The 19,029-nt window shown below is 45.0% G+C and overlaps 1 protein-coding gene across 4 annotated transcripts in view; it reads right to left on the bottom strand.

The window, feature by feature from the left end:
- Positions 1–2,532: 2,532 nt before the first annotated feature.
- Positions 2,533–19,029, bottom strand: part of DNM3 (dynamin 3) — a 179,940-nt gene continuing 163,443 nt past the window's right edge. For 3 of the 4 annotated variants that reach the window (XM_059821693.1, XM_059821694.1, XM_059821695.1), the window contains one exon: positions 8,378–8,447. In XM_059821693.1, coding sequence (XP_059677676.1) covers positions 8,378–8,447 — 70 coding nt within the window. Of the gene's footprint in view, positions 2,570–8,377; positions 8,448–19,029 lie in introns of those variants that run through there. The other variant, XM_059821696.1, reaches the window with a different exon arrangement.

Genomic DNA, 19,029 nt, shown 5'->3' with positions numbered 1-19,029 from the left:
GAACTGCTGACACGTGCCGCCTGGAATCTCCATCTACAGCCTCTGCTGCAGGGAAAGGCAAGTGTCAGCCACCCACACCGTGCTGTCGGGGGCCCGCGTCCCTCCCCATGTGGGAGGCTGGATCTGGGAAGCCTGGAAAGAGTGAAGCTTTAGTCTTTGAAGGTAAGAACTTCGTATCTCTTCAATTCCCACAGTAATCACTAAGCTTTTCTCAGCTTAGCGATACAAGAGGCAACAGCAACAACGTGAATGATCAGGAAACGAAAATAGGATTTTGGTCCTAACCCATCCATTGAAAAGCAGCCTACGACGCATAATGCCACCAGCTGGTACAGCATCCTTCGCCTTCTCCACCTAGCCACAGAACATACACCACTGGCAGAGTGGAAATAGCACAGACAAGGTTAAACAGCTTCTTCAAAAAGTCATCCCATGAACTGATGCTAAAGAACATGCCAAGGTTTCCCAGCACACCAATACCTTTGTCTGTCTACTTAGGAGATTTTGGGAATAGCTACCAAAAAACCGTAAAGTTCAGAGTCCTATTTCCAACAACATTTTTTATCAAATACTTCAGAAGAAGCTAAAGATTTCTGTCAAAGGTTTAACACTGTAAAATGCTCCAAGAAAGAAGTTTGTGCCTTACAGCCTAATGCATGGAGGACAGCAGCAGCTCCTGGTTGGGGTGCTGTAGGTAAGGCCATACAACTAAAATATCAGTCACCTTTTATTTGTTGTTGGTTCACCTGTTGGTACCATGCCATATCCCAGAGGGAATGCAGTGAGAGCTTCCCCCAGTGTGGACCAGATTTTTGAACAACCTGGAAAAAAAGCAGCTTGGGAAATTCAGCCTCTTCCCATTCCCTCTTACCTGAGCGGTGAAGCATGGCCAGAACCTCCTCAGGAGCTCGCCGAGTACAAACGCTGTCACTTCTGTAGTAGTCCTGAAAATACACAATTCCAGAACTCTGCTGATGTTTTTTTTCCTCAGTGCCTGACAGCGACAAGTTCCACAGATTAAAGATACAGCCAGTCAGAGCTCCCCTCCTCATCCCCTACTCTTGGGACAGTTGTGTTCATGAGACTGTTAGGAGCCTCCGTTTCTCTCTTTTCCCAGGGTGCTGGGAAGCACCTTGCCCATCACTGTTCTCTTTCCAGCTCCAGCAATTCCTAGTTTAGCACATGCAGTTCAAAGCTCTAGCAGGAATAATTACCTATCTCCCTCTCCTAAGAACTGCTGTACTAGGGTGGCTTTTTCCTCCTTTTTGCTAATACCACTGCTGTTTCTTCTGTTGTATCCTACCAAAAGACAAAGTCTAAGTGAGAAGAAAGAAAAATCTGTGTAAGTCTACAGCTCTCTGGGCTTGCACCCCCTTATAATTTGAGCAAACTCAGTGTCTGGCATTTACCAGCACAGGCAGGTGGTTCAGCAGCTCCCTGGATATACGAGAGGTCAGTAGGGACCTAAATCAGCTGGAACAAGTGGAATTGCCCAAATTCAGCAAAGCTGTGCTTGAAACCGAGCACAGCCTGCATGTTGTCAGACCGCTTCTACACACATACTGATCTTCCCCCACTCTCCTGCCCCCGTCCCCTGAGCAGCACCACTGCAGCTCCCTCTCACCGTGAACTTCCTACTACAAAGAAATGTCCTGTTTGTGTTCCTGAAACAGCAGGCTGGAGTCCTGATGCTGCGATGTGCCTCCAGTTCCTATCTGTGCAGTGCCTTCTGATTTATCTGCATGGTTTCTGAGACATCCCTTCTTTGTTTTCATATGAGGAAAAAAGTCAATAAACCCCATCAGTTTTCCCTTTTTTTTAGACTTATTCTTCATATACTTCTCTGGCACCCAAAATGAGCACATCTTATCAACATTAAATCCCAGATTTTATCTTTCCCATAGGGAAAACACATTTGGAATCCCAGAAGTAGCTACTTACAGCTATTTGAGCTCCAACGAAGCCAGCTCGCAAGGAATTCAGAGGTTTAGCTTGAAAAAAAAAGGTCAGAACAGCTGTGATTTATTTATAATTGTGCAGATTCATCAGTCTAGAGACCCCCGCAATCTTCTCCTTTGACTTTCCACTCAGCCAGGTGCTGCCGCTGGTGCGTTAGACATGTTTTAGGACTCTTTTGGTTAAAGAAGCTGGCTATTCTTCATGCTAATACTAAGCCAAAGCCATTTATCTGGAGCAGTCCTGGTGGTTAATGAATTCAGAAGCAGTGGTGGAATCCCAGCAGAACGTCCTTCCTTCCACCGTCTCGGAGGGTGGGAGTCTCCACAGAGCCCAGGCAATTTCTTCCACGGCATGTGAATGGCTCCATTTGAAAAAGAGTGGGTAGACCCTTCAACAGAAAACCAGCACACATTCATTTTGTAGTCAGAATTTTTATTTTCTTTATATCCAAGCTTATCATTAACATCTGAAAATAAAATCTTTCATTTACAAATAGGCTAGTGCAAATTAAAGACAATTTTGGACAAAAAAAGAAAAAGACAAATTGCATGTAACAAAAAAGAAATGCATGTGTTAGGACGATCTTCCTGGAAGAGCTGGCGGAGGTCGCCTAGGAAAAAGACAAAAAATAACCCAAAATTCATGGGGAGGGAGAGGAGATTTAAAACAAAAGGTCAAGATACAATAAAATGACTCATGTTCAAAATTATCTTAATAAAATGGGTTAAGAGAAGAAGGCACAGAACATGCATATTAAGGAAAAGAGCAACAGCAAGATTAGAATCAGCTGGCTATCAGCACAGCCTCAGCTTTCATCCTCACCGCTTCCCATCTGACTTGCTGGCGCCAGAGAACTAGGACAATCACATCACAAGTGTGGAGGTCGCTGGTCACAGGCTTGCTAATTTTCTTGCAGCAAATAATGTCCTCTGGAAGAGCTTTTCCCCAGCCAACCGTAACATTTGCACCACTGTCTGCTTCAAACACTGTGCTTGGAGTAGACCTTTTTTAAGGAAGATTCTGATGAAATCGGGAATGATCAAACAAGACGGCCTGTGGGCTGGCTTGGGGTATCTGGAGGGGACATTGCTGGGGAAGGTTAAAAATGTGGGTGACAGAGGTGCAATGAACCTCCTGCCAACGCTAGCAGGACAAACCCTTGGCAGCTGATGGCTCAGTGCAGCAGTTAGAGAAGACCCAGCATACAGCACTGACGTGTTGCTGACCAACATGCTGGGAACCAAACTCATACAGGGGTACGTAACATACTCCAGCCAGATGGGACACGTGTGACACTGCTGTTCACTGAGGGCGAGTGCACAGACTGCCTCGGGCATAACCATTAAAGACTATTAAAAAAAATAATCTCTGAACGTTACAGCAAGCAAGTGAATACAACGGGGATGTTGCTGCTTTGCTCATCCCACCTTTTGCCCCCCCCTTTCCCAAAACCTGTCTAAGGACTAACGGAGTGGCTGTTGCGCTCAGTGAGAAACGTCCTCTCCCGTAGGCAGCTGTTGTGCTTGTTGTGCCATACAGACCACCTCCTCCAAGCACCGATTCCAGTTACTTGGCTCATACTGATCTGCAGGAGGAATTGAGTAATCAAGACATCTGCACATTCGTACACAACCACTTTAGGGGGAAATCCCTTCCAGACATAACGCATACACATGCAGAGTTTTACTCCAGCTCCTGCTCTGGAGGACTCAGTCTGGCCTTCTGCTCAGCCCTGAATCTCCCCAAAACATGCTTTCCCTGACAATGAAATGAATACCAGGTACTGCTTGAAAACATCCATCCATTTCTCAGCAAAATATCTCTGCAGCACTCCAAGACCCTTGCAGGGCAGCAGGCTGAATGCTTCCCCTGGGTTACTTCTCCCCCTTCTCTCCTTTTAATGACATCTCCAGTGATGCCAATGCAACACACATCTCCGATAAATCCTCACTGCAGTCCCAACAGAGGCAGAGTGCGGCATGCTGAGATGATGGTGTGAGAGACAGAAGACCACTCATGTGCATCCAGAAAGTAATAATAAAAGCCCATCAAGAGTTACAGTTTATTTCAGGTTCAGAAATGCAGCATAACATTTTTACAGCAGGTGTAATGACCATGGTTTCGGGAATCGACTTGCTGTGCTCAAAGGTCAACACCAGAAACCATTTACAGATTATGAAACCAAAGGCAGATGTTTTGTCTCATATGAAGTAGGGCATTAACATACAGAGCAAAATTCAGAAAGAAATTAAGCGCTTGCTTCTTACAAAAAGAAGTCATCGTTTACACCATGCTGGAAAAGTAAAGAGACAGGCAGTAAAGCGAACGGCTGGCAAGACGGGACAAATCATATATCAAGCAAGAGTGGAGGACTGTCTGGACGGGAGGAGCCATCGGTATCAGCTCGCCTGCAGACAAAGCAAGAGGAAAGACAGGCAGAGTAACATTCATTTACACAAGGGAGCTGTTCTGCTAGAGCTCGGGGAGGAGGTTCAGTGCCACAGCGGGAGGAACTGTGCCATATGTACACCAAGAGGTCGGATGCCTCCCCGGTGTCACAGGTGCAAAACAGGTCTACTTTGAATTCAGGAGGTTTGGACTACTTTACGACAGAAAGACAGAACTAGCCAGAAATCTCAATACGCTGTATACACGTTGTTTAGTGTAGCTGTCTGCGATAGAGAGTATAATATTTTCTATGTTATGCTTTAACACGAAATGCCATAACCTATAATGTATCTCCTTTAATATAATAAATAATCTACTTTTGTGAGGCTCACTCAGAAAGTGCAACAAGATCAGCAATAAAATAAACACACATTAACTATGTACATAAGCCATTTCATTGAACATACAATCTTTTTAATCCTAACACAAGATCCCTTGAGATTAAAGGCCGAGAGCTATTTATGGCACGCCCAAGCTCTTCAGCTGTTGGTCAGCCGTGACAAGGTGAGGAGGAACATGTTCTCTAGGCAGAGACCCGGGCTTAGCCTAAATGCAATACTAGACAACCACCCTCCTGAAACTTAGCTACGTACATCACCCAGCTAATTACGCACCTCATATAAGATCAGAAACTCTGTGTTGCTTAATGGGAGTCTCCACTACTCCCTAGCAATCTTCTGAGCTTTGCCAGAGGGAATCAAAGAAAAAGAGAGCAAACCACGCTTCTCAGCTACAGGAGTTCAGGCTTAGCTCACCCTGTGTAAGGGTGTCTGCAGAGGGGGGTAGCCAGTCAGGGGTAGCCAGTCCCTCTAGCAGATCCATGGGGTGCTCGTCCTGCCGTTCTTCAGGCATGGAGCGAGTTGCTGCCAAGGCTGCTCGTCTGAGGAGGAGGGATGGGAGAGACATGACTTGCCAGCAGCAGGAGCGAGCGAGACAAACCAACCCGTTCCAGGCACTGTACAGCAGGAGGAAATGGGCGAGATTGGGAGGACAGTACTTACTCAATTGGATGTGGCAATTTCTTGGGAAGCACTTAGCATTTTTCCTAGAAACAACAATTCTATGTAGTTTATTCTGAAAAGTGTACATGCAAGAAGTGAGAGGTAAAATCATCAAACTCTGGAATTGTGCTCAAGGTTAATTATTAACCTGCACACCTAAAAGCATTGCATTTAGGGCGCAGGGCAGGATTTAGATATGATCTGAATGAGGATGCAGAGGAAGGGAGGGCTGTGCAGCTGTGTCCCACGACCTCAACATCGAGCGCAGAACCAGATGGTGCTGACAGTGAGGCCACAGGCGCCTCACTGCCTCCTCCTTCTCCTCTTCCAGCTAAATTCACCCTTGAGAACTTCATTTACAATTCAGGATTACTGCTGAGAAATACAATTTGTTGTGGGGCAGAGTTAAGGACAGTGCTGAATTGTGCTACTTACTTCCTTACGCTTGACAGAAACAGTCATTAAAGTAAATTAAGGAGTCTCACGTACAGAGGATCTAAAAACGTATTTTTAGGCCAGGATCTATGTCATCTAATTGAGTCTCCTAACTTACCAGCATTACCACCCTCTTCTCCCATGCAGCCACACTGGTCTGAATCACCTTCTGTGATTCCGAATCTGCTGCCTCTTTCCACTGAAAAAAGGGGACCTTGGACAACTAAGTCGAGCGCTTGGGGCACGGTGGGATAAACCCAGACCACGGCCTTGCAATATCACTGAAAGAATATAAAAAATTTGGGGTTAAAGCAACTTCTGTGGCTGAGGCACTAAGCCTGGCTTTCCGTCAGCAGGGAGCTGCCAGTCAGTAACAGAGTTCTGATAAACTATATACAGGTTTTGTGGCTAGGCAACAGTATGGACTACTATAGCTATTTATAAAAATACATCTAATAGATGGATTGAATGTTACAGCAGAGAGCGCTACGCAGTGGAACACTGTGTAGAACACAAGAAAAATCATCAAAATACATTTTTTTTTTTTTTGTAGCAAAAATCAGTATGACTGTAGTTGGGTTTGTGACTTTTTTCCCTTGAAAGCTGATTCTGTGTGCTTGGTGTTGGAGATCTGGACCTGTTCTCCAAACAAACACTGGCCACTTAAGCAGTCTTCTGAGATCACCAAGATGCTGGTGCTCTGACAAACTCCATCTTCACTGTGCTTGAGATGTTGACCTCTAGACTCCCCAGGCGTGTGTCACAAGTATGAGGTTGACAGGAAATTAAAGTTAAGCTAACATACAAATCATGATGCTTTCCCAAGCTTGTCTTTCTTACGCAAGCTGAAACACGATTTGCTTCAGTGGTGAGCACAACTAGTCAGCAGTCTGGGAATACTTAATAAGCTAAATCCCCATTTGTTGTGGCTCTTTGATTGGATTCTTCCTAACCATGGGGCTACAGCATACTGGAGCCCTACATGCAGTCTCAATAAATAAATTTATTAGATTGATTATACTGGGGACCTTTGAAACCACCAATTGCTTTGCCTAGGGATCTGTAACTGTAATTGTAATAACAGCAATTAATATTTTCTGAAGGAACAGGACCAAATTAATCTCTAGTCTAGTTCTGTTAACTCAGTAGGTTTTAAGCTATAAGGGTGACACTGACCCTAAGTGTTTAATGTGAAGTAATGCAGTTAAGTCAAAGGGGTTTTATGATGCGTTAATATATAACATGCAAAACAACAGGCAGAGAGGACCTCTGCAAGTGAACATCTGCTAAAATAATCCATTGCCAGAATGCACAGCTGAGCACTTCTCAGTACCTAGTTGGATAAAGCGTCCCTAATCCGAGGTGTGCAGGACTTGAAGTGATGCAAAGAGGAAATGTTTATATAGAGGGCATAGTGGAACTTTATCGACTGGCATGAGCAAATATCTCAAATCCAAACCGGACCCTTGGAAAGCTCAGGTGCAAATCTAGGCCATAGCTCTGTGAACTGGCTCACACAGTGGGCAGAGGAGCGGCAGCCTATTTACAGCTGTGCTTATATCTATATCTGTATCTATATCTCCTTCTGTTTCACAAAATGACCAAAAGCAATGCTCAGTTCTCTGGATCCTGCCACGCTGTACGTTTCTATGTATTACACGCACTCACATATCCCCAAGGCTTCCCATGAGTTCAGTGGGAGTACAAATGTGAGCAAGCACTAGCAGAGGACAAAGCGAGCTGGCACAGGCTGCTCTGTCACCTATGGGCTCTTCAAACCGCTCTTTCACATCCCTGCTGCAGGGTGAGATGGCTCCACACGGAGCCCTGCAAGCTGGGGCACCACAGCCTGCTCCTTTACCAACCACCCAACCAACTTTGCATGGCAGCTGCCAATGTGGAAATAAAGTAAAACACGCATTGTCCCATACACACCCTTCTTGTTCAACAACATTCCTTAAAAACTAGACTTCGGATAAGGAGAAATTATAGGAGAAGCAGCCACCCAGCAAGCTTCTTGCAAGAGAGACGTGGAAGTGTGGGGCCTTCAGAAGAGCTTCATAAGAAACCACATTGCTTTTCTTTGCCCAGTTTAGCCATTAAAAGAGAAAATGGGCATAACTGTGTAATTCCAAACGATAGAAAACCTGAAAGGTACAAATAAAAGCAAGGTTCCTTTCAGATAAGAGGGAAAAAAAGAAGCAGATCAAATCAACACTTGCACAAACACACACGAAGTCAAGCCCTCCATTTGCTGTACAGGACTGTGAGCACAGTTGCCTGAGTGAAGACATGTGTCAGTAAGTTAGCTAACATCAGCTATTGCAAAAGGAAAAGTCACGGCAGCACAGACCTTCCCAAAACATTTAAGACCTCATAAACAATGCAGAATGGACAGAGAGTATATCAGTAAAATTGGTTACTTGCCTATAGATGTCCATACATGCGGCTATACATTGGTTATTGCAACAGTTATCAAGCAATTTGTTTCCACATATTTGGTTAACAATGAATGACATGCCAGAAACTTCTTTTTAGTCTAACAGGGATGAATCTAACGGACGAATTACAGTGGGCCGAGTAGGTGAAGGGGGTGGTCTTCGACTGGAGAGAAAGAGAGAAGAAACAGTAAGCACAAACACTGAGAACAAACCTGGCACCTTATGCTGTCGCTACACAAACATGCACATGCTCCTAAACACAACAATGTTATTTCCATGTACACTGAAGCACGCCAGCCCTAAGCATCCACAGTAAGGAAGAAAGCGATGGGTTTGGCACATGCATACCATCCCTTAGCCCTCTCACGCATCGGACAGCTCTTCTCTCCGGTCCGCAGCCTGGGTATTCTCCGAACACAGCTACCTTCTTGTGCCACGGAAACCATCAGGGGAGGATCATTATTCCTGTGTTCTCAGGGGTCAGTCCCAGCCTGGGCAGTCACAGAGTGGACTTACAGCCACATTTCAGAGTGGCCAGCTGGATTTGGGAAGACAGCCTGCAGGAACTTCAGCTGCTGTTTGCAGAAGTAGAAAAACCTGCAGCTTCTTGCACAGCTGGGCCAACTGGAGCCACGCCAACATGCTTGAATTTGAGGCACAAATGTCAAGCTTTACGTCAATGGCCAGTTATGAAAATGCTAGCCATGGCTATGGCTTCTGGATTCATTAATTTACCACTACTGTGTTCCTCTATCAACTTCAGTAACTGCTAAGGGAGTCCCAGATTTCTTGGGAGGGCTTAAGGGTCTTCATTCCCCTATTTCAAATGGCTGATTCAGCACAGGCTCCTGTGTACTGCAAACCCCTGCATTTCAGTTTGGGCTGCCTTGCTGTCTGATAAGAGACCACAGCGCAAGAGTTAGCAGCAGTACAATCCTTGAGCACGTTCCACCTGCAGTCCAGGCTGAGCAGGGGTAGGTAGCGAGTTGTAGACAGATTCTTTCTGGTAGCTACCTAATTGCCTTTTATATTTTTGCCTGTATTTAGGGTACATGGTTCCTATCAGTACTGTGTGGAGGTAACTCCATCAGCTTAATTACAGAGAGAGTATTTTGTTAATGTCCACTCCACCTGGGCTAAAACACCCCACCGCTGAGCACAGCCTGTGTAGAATCTGAGATGGCAATACCTGTGTGGCCTCCAGCGCCTGCACTAGCTCAGACGGTTCTGCCCAGCACTGCTGTGTGCTGTTTAAATACACTTGGAAGTCTGTTCCTCGCAGCCAGCCTGCTCCCTTAGCTAGCTATTCAGCATCCTCCAGCAGGGTTTGGTTGATGCAATTATTCCATCTCTTACACAGTGTTTTTGCTCCTCGTTTGCTTTAATGGGAAGTACCAGTTCTCTCCAGCTCTCTACCCAGCCCAGATCACCCCGAGAGCGTATAGCTGCTCTGAGAGAGGCATGAACCCGGGAGCTGAACAAGGCGGGGAGCCAAGGGCTCTTCAGTTCCCATCCGGCTTCAGCAGACTTCATTAATGGCCAAGACAAATCGTACAGCCCTCTCTCTAACGCTGTCCTCCACCTGTGAAAGTAGGAACAGTTCCTGTCTCTGAAGAGGATTACAAAGGAAACATGTCTCATTCTGTTAAAGCTAAATAGAAGATGAAAAGAATGTAGCAATGTGTTAATTTTCTTTGAACTGGAACATAATATATGAGACAAATTTACACTGGACAAAAAAAAGTCTGGCTTGGCTCAAAATGCATCGTGTATGACAATATTCTCTTTTGGTGAAGAAATGAGAATTTTAATCCCTAACATGCAACAAATACAAAATATGCCAACTGAAGCGTTCAACTAAATCAACAAGCTAAAAAAATAGGCAAAATATAATTTCTTCATGGTGTATTTTTGTTACAGAAAAAAATGTTACTGTGTTAACTATTGTTTCTTGTGTTGCTCCAGTGTAGGTCTTCTGGACCCATTTCCAAAATTTGTAGTTTCATAAAGAACCACTTCTAAGGCTCTGCATTTCTGCTGGGTTGCATTAAATTATTCCTTTGTTGAAATGCCTCACATTGCATTGTTTAGCGCTTACTGAAAACATCGTATCATGTGTATACAATTTACAAACAAGGGAAAATGCATACAGCTGTCTTCATATCAAATTTAAAAGATACAAGCCCAAGCATGCATTTTAATACCAGGTTGAATGCAGCACACTGGATTCAAATAATGTAATTTAGTCAAATTGCTATTTAGCCCAGCAGGATCAAAAACTGGAGAGCACAGTGGGAGGATTTCCTCAATATAATCAGTCAAACCAAACCTGAACCAAAACCAGGTCTGAGCCCCATCTCCTCCTCGAACCAGAGCTGTTATTGCACCCTGACTGTTAGTTTGAATTTTCATTCAAGCCCAGTCCAGACCTGAACAGAAAAATACCCCAGCAAGCTCTCCTTTCCACTTCAGAGTGCCATTTCAAGGAGAAGCTGATACCCCCAAGGGGGGTCTCTCCAACGCCAAGCCGCTGCCACTGCGAGGGCCTGGGGCGCAGTGCCACGCTGCTGCAGCCTCTCCCCTCGCCCCACAGGCAGCGGGCAGAGCTGCGCCAGCCTTGCTCTCCCTGTGGCACTGCCCGACGGGCAGGTCTGCTCAGTGAGGGGACCCCTCAGCCAAGCTCTCCCCCACCAGTTCCCACTATCAATACCTCCCGGTGGAGACACATGCCTGTATCTGGGATGCTCTGCGTCCAAACCCTTGTGCGTGTCTTCCCAATGAGTATGGGCAGGGACCTATGTGAGGAACAGGCAGACCTCTCCTTAGCTCCAGCCCCTCTCTGCCCCCCGTGAGGGTGCTGCCTGGCTCCCATGCAGTTGCACGGGGCTTCCTTCCAGCTCCTTAACCCCGCGCACCATCACTAGGGGAGTGCGATCTGCACCCTGGAAATCAGAGGTGCCTTCCAGAGGAGTGGCAGATGTTTGGGGAAAGGCAGCACTTGGGAAAAGACCTGCAAAAGCGCCATTTGCCTCTAGTCCTGCTGCTGACAGTCTCCTGGGCAGTCTCTGGTTCCTCGTGCCGGTAACGCAGGAAGGGGGCCTACGCTCCCAAGTCCACGGGCAGAGCACAGCACGGGGGTTCAGCTCGGGGAAGAGACCTCGGCTTCGTTAGCTACCAGCACACAGTAACGACTGGCACGAGCCAAAGCTCAAGTCAAAGTGAGGGAAAGGACAAGCCCAGAAGTTGCCTGTCACTAGATTTCCCTGCCAAGGTGACAAGTCATTACATGACAATTTTTACACTGGGAGTAGGATTCAGACCCCTTTTTTCCCCCTAAAAGGAATCTCATCGCCAAAGTCAGCTCTCTTGCCTCTCCCTCTCCTTCACGGCCGGAGCGGTGGCTGGAAGTACACGTGCTCCCCGGGCTGGAGGGGTGCAGGGGCCCGGGCACCCAAACCACTGCCCTGGGATAACAGAGCCAGCAACCAGCACCGCGCCGCTCCTTGCAGATGTAGTCCCACCGTCCTCTCTGTTCTGGGCACCTCGGAAAACCACAGGCCTGAGGGAAGCCCTGCGTGATTTCCGCACGATCGCTTTCTGAGCGGAGGTGAGATGAAGGAGCCCTGCCAGCCCCTCCGAACGTGGGGAGAGGGGAGCGAGCGGGCAGCAGCCCGGGGAGCAGAGCAGCAGGGGGAGCTCCAGGCTGCCTGTGGGCAGCGGCCGGGGAACAGCGGGGAAAACGGCCCCCCCCGACCCCTGCTCCTCACTAGCTGCCATGTCAGTGAGTAAATATGTGACTAAGCCCAATTCCATGTTTAGTCTGAGGCCAGAGGATGATAGCGGTAGAGACGGCGTAGACCACGTTTTCTCTGTGTTATCGGACTGCCTCTGACAGCGCGGGGGTGCGTTGGCGGTGCTGAGCTGTTCCCAGGCCCCGAAAGGCGGCTCCCCATTCATAGAAAGCTCCTTCTCACAAAAATGTCACTGCTGCGGCAATTCCAATTCGGTTATTGTCTCCAACATTTCAGCTGGGTTTTCAAGTTTTGGGGCCAAGTCCCACTGCCTGGCCCCTTTAACGGGCTGCTCACTCTGGTGTGTTTTGGTTTTTTGGGTTTTGCTGTTTTGTTTTTTTTTTTTTAAAAAAAAAAAGGGAAACTGTTTGTAAAAGTTAGTGCTAAAGGGGCAGGGGATCATAGGTCCCCAGGGTTGAGTAAACGAGTCTGCAGAAAGAATCAGTTCTTCTAACTAGCACACATTAAGCAGACATAAAGAATTTACCAATGAAAATTGTGGACTAAGTATGTATTTAATAACTCCCTGATGTTGCTGCAGAGACTCCTCCTTTGAAAAGCTCAGTGGGGTTTTGAACGGAGGATAACTGCTACCCCTATGCAAAAACTTTTTAAAAAAGGAAAAGTTTTACATTTATTTTTAACCTAAGCAGCACACCCCATTTTTCCAGTTTTAAAAGATCTCCTAAAAGCTTCAGCTAGGCAAATGCAGAGCAAAAGAAACTAAATAAAGCAAGTCTAGACTTAAAATTCGATCAGAAACATATGGGAGCTCTTCAAGCATTTGCCTTTTGAGAAGTGCTATCGCTCCCCACACAGAGTCCACAAAATATGCTTTCAGTAAAGCATGGCTGTAATTACCATGAGAGGCCCCGCTCGAAGAAGATGGCTTCTCTTCCCGGAGCACAACTAATGTACTTCTAAATAAAAGGCTTTCGTTTCCACTTACATTTTACATTCTTCTTTGCTTGTGACCACCAGAGAACACTTGCAGAAGGCATGCACATAACTATACTTTACGATACATCCTATAGATCTGAAATTGTAAACAAAAGTCCATTATTCTCTCCCTTTTCCGTGATCTTGGTTTCCCTATAATGCAGCCCTCTCGGAGTACCCTGATACGTGACATCGTCTTCGCAGAATTTAATGAGAAAATATTTAAACAAAATGTCTAAGCGCCTTTAACTCTGACTGCAGGCAAATTTTCTTTTAGGTGACAATACAAATCTGGATGTGAAGCATACAATAAGGGGATAACAGAGTGACTGACTTCAGGTGAGCAATAAACATAGTTTCTCATTTGGGTGATTATTTAGAGGGACTAAGTAGCTTGTTCATGGGATAGTTATAATGCCTTGACTCATTTTATTTTTAGACAGTTTTCTCTGAGTAAGATCCTGAGAGACCCACACAGCTTAGCCTCTACTTTTCCCAGTTCTTATATCAATCTAACTTTTATACAGTACCCTCTTGACCTCCGTCAGCCTCTGGATTTGAAAGAAAATCCAAACCACAAGTGAAACTACTGTAGCCATCATGGTTGAAGAACAGAGGCAAGACATGGTTTGTAGGCCTGATTAGTTAGTCTACATTCTATGCATACTTAAAACTCTTTCTGGCCTACAGCAGATGCAGCATGGCTACTGCGGTGTCTCCGGAACATCAAGTCAGGAGAAAGGATCTTGAGTGGAAATGGGAAAAACAAGAGGAGGAAAGGCACTTGATACTAGTGACACAGGTCATGAGAAAGTAGGAAAAGCAGCAAAAGGATGACGTTACGAGGAGTAAAGCAGGAATCACGGACAAAAATCAGGAGGAGATGATGATCATGGAAGAAATGAGAAACAGCACTCGGTGGTGATGAAAGGAAGAAGTAGTTGGGGAGTATCTGTCTGAGATGGTCCCCTACCCCAACATAATGGTCCAAGAGAGTGAAAATCTCTCAGATTTGTTTCTGTACTGAAAAATGTCATTTTGTCAGACATGAAATGTCTCTAGTTAGCATGCCCACAGGATTGCTATCGGAGGGCAAGTCAGGAGCAGAAGCACCGAGGCGCACAGCACAGTGTTTGAGGATGCATGCCAGTTCTGAAGTAGCTCTCCAGCTGAACATATATGTATCAGGCTCCACAAATGCGTAGAGGGCACGCTGCAACTGCACTGCCAGGTACTCGCACTGCTATACATATAGCTGAACCTCACTATTTCAGATGATCCAGCTGCACAATATTCTGTCAATGGAAGAAGTTTTGTGTTAGGTGTAAGCAAGTTAAAGTTGTTACATTATGCTGGTTTATCTGATGCCTATTTCTTTTAAGTGAAAGAAACAAGAGAGTAAGAGTGAATGGGAAGAATGTGTCCTTCCACTAGCCACCACTACACTGCAGCAATGTAAATCTCCATTAATTCAAATGCTAATACTGTTCCAAAGCATTAGGGTTACTGAGGTTCCACTGTGCGTGATTTAACTTAATACAATACTCCTTTTAGAGGCAGAGAGGTCCAAAAATATGATGCTCCACTAGATTTATTTATTATTTGCAACTCAAGCTACATTTTCTATATGTCCATCATAAATTAACGTCTATCACACACACATACAAATGTGTTTGTATGTTTATGTGGGTGTTGCATTTTCAAATTAGTCATTTCAGGGAATTAATGTGTCATATGGAAAGCTCAGCTTGAATAAACAAAAAAATTAATTCAATGGAGTGACCAAGAAATACTATTATTCTTAACAAACTGTGTGTTCTTGTTTGCCCTTCAGCAGGGAACATGTCAAGTAAGCAAGTGTGCAACACATTAGTGGAGGATGGTCCCAGCCCTTCAGAAACCCTAGGTCAGGATGGTCGAGATTATCAAAACTGCCTGTGGAAGAGGAGCGAGTTAGGAGTGTTGAGTGATACATTCAGAATGCTGCTCTACCTTCCTCCGTCCACAACAGAAGATGACAACAGAAGGGCCACAAAATCAGCAGGAGGAACATCTCATCTTTGCATAGTAGCTCAAGTCTTGTGTACTGGTCTGTGTTTAGCTGTACTCTTCAGCACCGATGTGAATCATGTACCCTGTCTTTGAACTCAGTATCTACTTCTGCCCATTCTGTTCTTCCTTCCTACTCACCTTTGACATTCCTCTGCCCTTTTTGTCTCTCTCCTCGTTACTTACCTTGGTGCAAGAAAGGGAGCAAACATCCTGGTTGTCACCTCCAGCTGGAGTTGCTCCTCTTCTTGTCCATGATGACAACTAACATGATTATCAGTGTCACTGTTAATATAGCCATTGAGTGCCCTTATTCACTAACGAGCCAATACGGCTTGCAGGGGACAGGAGGGTTTCAAGGAGAGCCTTTCAAGATGCCTGCAGGTTCAGGAGGTTCAAATCATCACTGCTTTCTCCCCATTTACTGTCGTACGTTTTCTCTTCTAGCATAAGGAAGGCTAGAAACGCACTGCTATTCTGCCCACTCTTTCAGACAAGGCAAGAAATTTCCTGCTTAACACCCTTGCTCTAACCCTGCAGAGCCTTCACGGCAACTGTTATTAAATTACTCTGTCATGAGATTAAATAATTACTGGGGACAAAACACATCTTCAGGTTCCTGTATTTCTGGCAAACAACACTTGCTATTGTTTGACTCTAATTTTCTTTCTCAATTTGAGAGATGCTAGAAAAAAGCCCCACTTCCTTCTACTAACAGTATCTTGAGAGAGGAAAGGCTAAGGAAGCAAAAAAAGAGCTTTTGCTGAAAATACCTGACAGAATAAATTACTTATTCATTCAGTTCACCAGCTGACACTCCCAAAGCAGCCCTCAACTGTGTTTGAGGACTGCACTCACAGCATCATCTTTATCCCAGAATCACTTCTTTCTTTTCAGGTTCCTTCTTCTGTCTTCCTCTGTCTTGCATCATTTTTACTTACCCTTCCCCATCACATGGGACTGGTCTACACTAAAAGTAATGAAAAGCTGTTTCCCAGCCTGATCCACTTTGCTGAACTTTGAAAGTAACTTGCAACAGTCCCGATCAAATGGATCTCTCCTAGTTCACCTTGTTTTAAAAACAATTTTTGTTGAGTAAGGCAGGAGCAAGTAGCTCAGGAACAATACTAAAGATGATCAAAACTACCTGAGAGACAATAAATAAGAACAAATTTAAATTCCACATAGAACAAGTGACTCTTCAAATACATTTGTTCAACTGTCATAGCATATTGCCCATCAGAAAATTCCTAGACCACTGAAGATATGAAGTGGAGAGCCTGCCTCTGGCTGATGAAAGGAGATGCTGACGGGAGTTAGAGTCAGTGGCAGCAGATATAATACCTAGGCTGCAATGTCTGACATCCCATGAACTTTGTTTTACTTGATCTTCAGGACTGTCATGTGGAGGGAGGTATATGAAGGAAGGTGATGAACAAAACCCTATTGCTAGTCTAGAAGAAAGCCATCCTTTTTAGGGGCTGCAATCAGTGAAGCTCCTGGAGCAGAAGTGGAGAAGTATCTCTCATGGCATTACAGTTCAGGCAACTGAAGAATCAGTTCTGTGCAAATGCTGTTCCAAATTTCTTGTAAGATCGGTATCGCAGAATTATAACGAAACCACAAGAGTTGTTGTACTGTGATTTTTTACATGTTTTTAAAACCTGCTGTGACCTGCTTTCTGGCCAACCCCTCCAATATTTATCCTCCTTCAGAATGCTACTTCTTCCATTGCTTCTATTAGGACTGAAGCTGCAAGATGACCCCAGGTAAGATGACCAGTATTCCTCAACTGGTTTTGCACATGGCAGTGTGGCTACCCTAAGTAGTGTAGTTGGTGTTTCTAATGGTTGTCACAGCCACTGACACCAGGCTGCTGTTAAGAAAGATTGCCAAATATTGCATTTTATGGTTTGAAAACTGGATGAAAAACTTTAAAAGAAGACAGAAATGCAAGGAGCAGGAGACAGATTTACAAAGGTGCCAGGGAAGGGAAAGTTGGAAAGAAACCAAGACAAGATGGTGAGAAGGAAAGGAGGGAATATGTGGGGAAGGGAGACAAATGTACTGGGCAGGAAACCAAGTGAAGGGAGAAGGTGAAAGAGGAAGCAAACAGGATGGTCAAGAAAGGGACAACGAGGGAAGGACAGAAAAAAGAGAAAACAAAATAGTGAGGAAGGAGCCAATGGAGGAGGGGGAAAAAGCAGAGCTCCTTTCTAAGAGATAAGGGAAAATAAATGGAGTCTCCTACTCAAAGCAGCCAGCAGCAAAAGGAACATATTACTGGGTGTGCATTACAACAAAGAATGTAAATTAGACTGGTAACAAATTACACAGGGGTGTCTTCCCCCAGAGCAGAAATCACAGAAAGAAAAACTGATATTCTCGTAAGTCTTGTCGTTTTGGGGTCCTTGGACAGGCAGAATTGGAAACATACTGACTACAGAAGAGCAGTACCCCCTCCTGTGATGGGCTCTGGCTTTGCATCACCTGCGTAGTTGTATATTCTTTCAATTACAGACATTAAATGCAGAATTAAATTATTTATTCTTTGGCTTTCTTTTTCCCCTTAAATTCAGCAGGATTTTGAAATCTCTCCAGATAACAGTCTTGTCTCTTTACTTGCATGAAACACTCCTAATTGCTGATTATACTTTTCAAATATAACCTTCACTGAAGATCCATTCAAAGAGGACAAATGGATGCGACTGTTGGACAGAGCTATGCTCTTCTACTTGGGTGTTCAGATTGAGATCATCCAACTCAGCATGCAAATGCTTTAAGGTGGTCACTTATTCATCCTGCCAGAAGAGTTTGATGCAATGGCTATTTGATTATTATTTATGCTCCATTAAAAAATATAGTAGTAAGCTTTTAAGGCTGCAAGGTCAAACTTTCAGAAGAGAGGAGATTCCCAGGCTAAGGCAGGATAACTCTTCTGGCCTTATATGCCTATGCACTATGACAGATTTTAATCACAGGATCACGTGCAATTTTTGCAAGGGATCCCCTTATCATTCAATGCACAGGGTTAGACATTACATTAAATCTTTCCAAAGAACTCTAATCCGTAAAAATCCATCACAGAAAACTTATTTTATGGTAGGTACTTGGCAGTCAAAGAGCTGAGTACAGAGCCTGTGGACCAGGAAATGTCAGGCAGTGATACTTTCTGCAGTGCTTCTGGCTTTGTCTGGAATTTTCTAACTGTAATTACTGTCAATTATAAGTACTTTTTTGTGCCGGGTTGGCAGAAAGATGTAATGATGGCTTACAACGTAGATTAGCTACAAACACAACAGGTCATGTAATTAGCCTCAGTGGCATAATAAAACGTAGCTGCATAGCAGCCATCGCCTCCTCCATGCTGGCTGGCTGTGGGTTGAAGTAAATTGTAGGGAGGCAGCTGAAAGAAGTGGTAGGGAGAGTATGGGACTGTTCACAAACAGCATGATGTGAATTCTCCCCGCTGCTTGTCTCACATGTAAAGACCATCCTTAGCCCCCAAGGACGGAGCACCAGCATGCCTGAGGGCGAGACACACGTGCTCGAGAGCATTTATGTTCCTGCCTGCTTGAGAAGATGGTCCAGCCCTTCAAAACCCCTGTTTAACCAGGTCCCAGGGTTCCACATCACGCAGGGTCATGTATGTTGTAACGGCAGTGAGTAACGATCTCTAGTGCTTCGTTGGGAAAGCCTTCATGAATCCACAGTAGCATTGCAGAGCAGGACACAGAGAGAAAAAGGGAGCACCCTCCCACCCCCACTAACACCATGGGCTCTGCTGCCAGGAGAAAAACATTTCCAATTCAATTGTTTTCCTTGTGGCAAAGCTGAGATGCCCATTCAAGACATTTAAAAGCCATAAATCAAAGCATCCACAGTAGAACTAAAATTGGTGAAGATCAGGCTTTCCAAACAGGCAGGCAAACACACATCATGGTAAGCTAAAGCGGCTCTAGTGTG

This window comes from Gavia stellata, chromosome 10 (assembly GCF_030936135.1).
Source record: "Gavia stellata isolate bGavSte3 chromosome 10, bGavSte3.hap2, whole genome shotgun sequence".
Classification (NCBI taxonomy): domain Eukaryota; kingdom Metazoa; phylum Chordata; class Aves; order Gaviiformes; family Gaviidae; genus Gavia; species Gavia stellata.
This window is presented reverse-complemented; position numbering and strand designations above follow the sequence as displayed.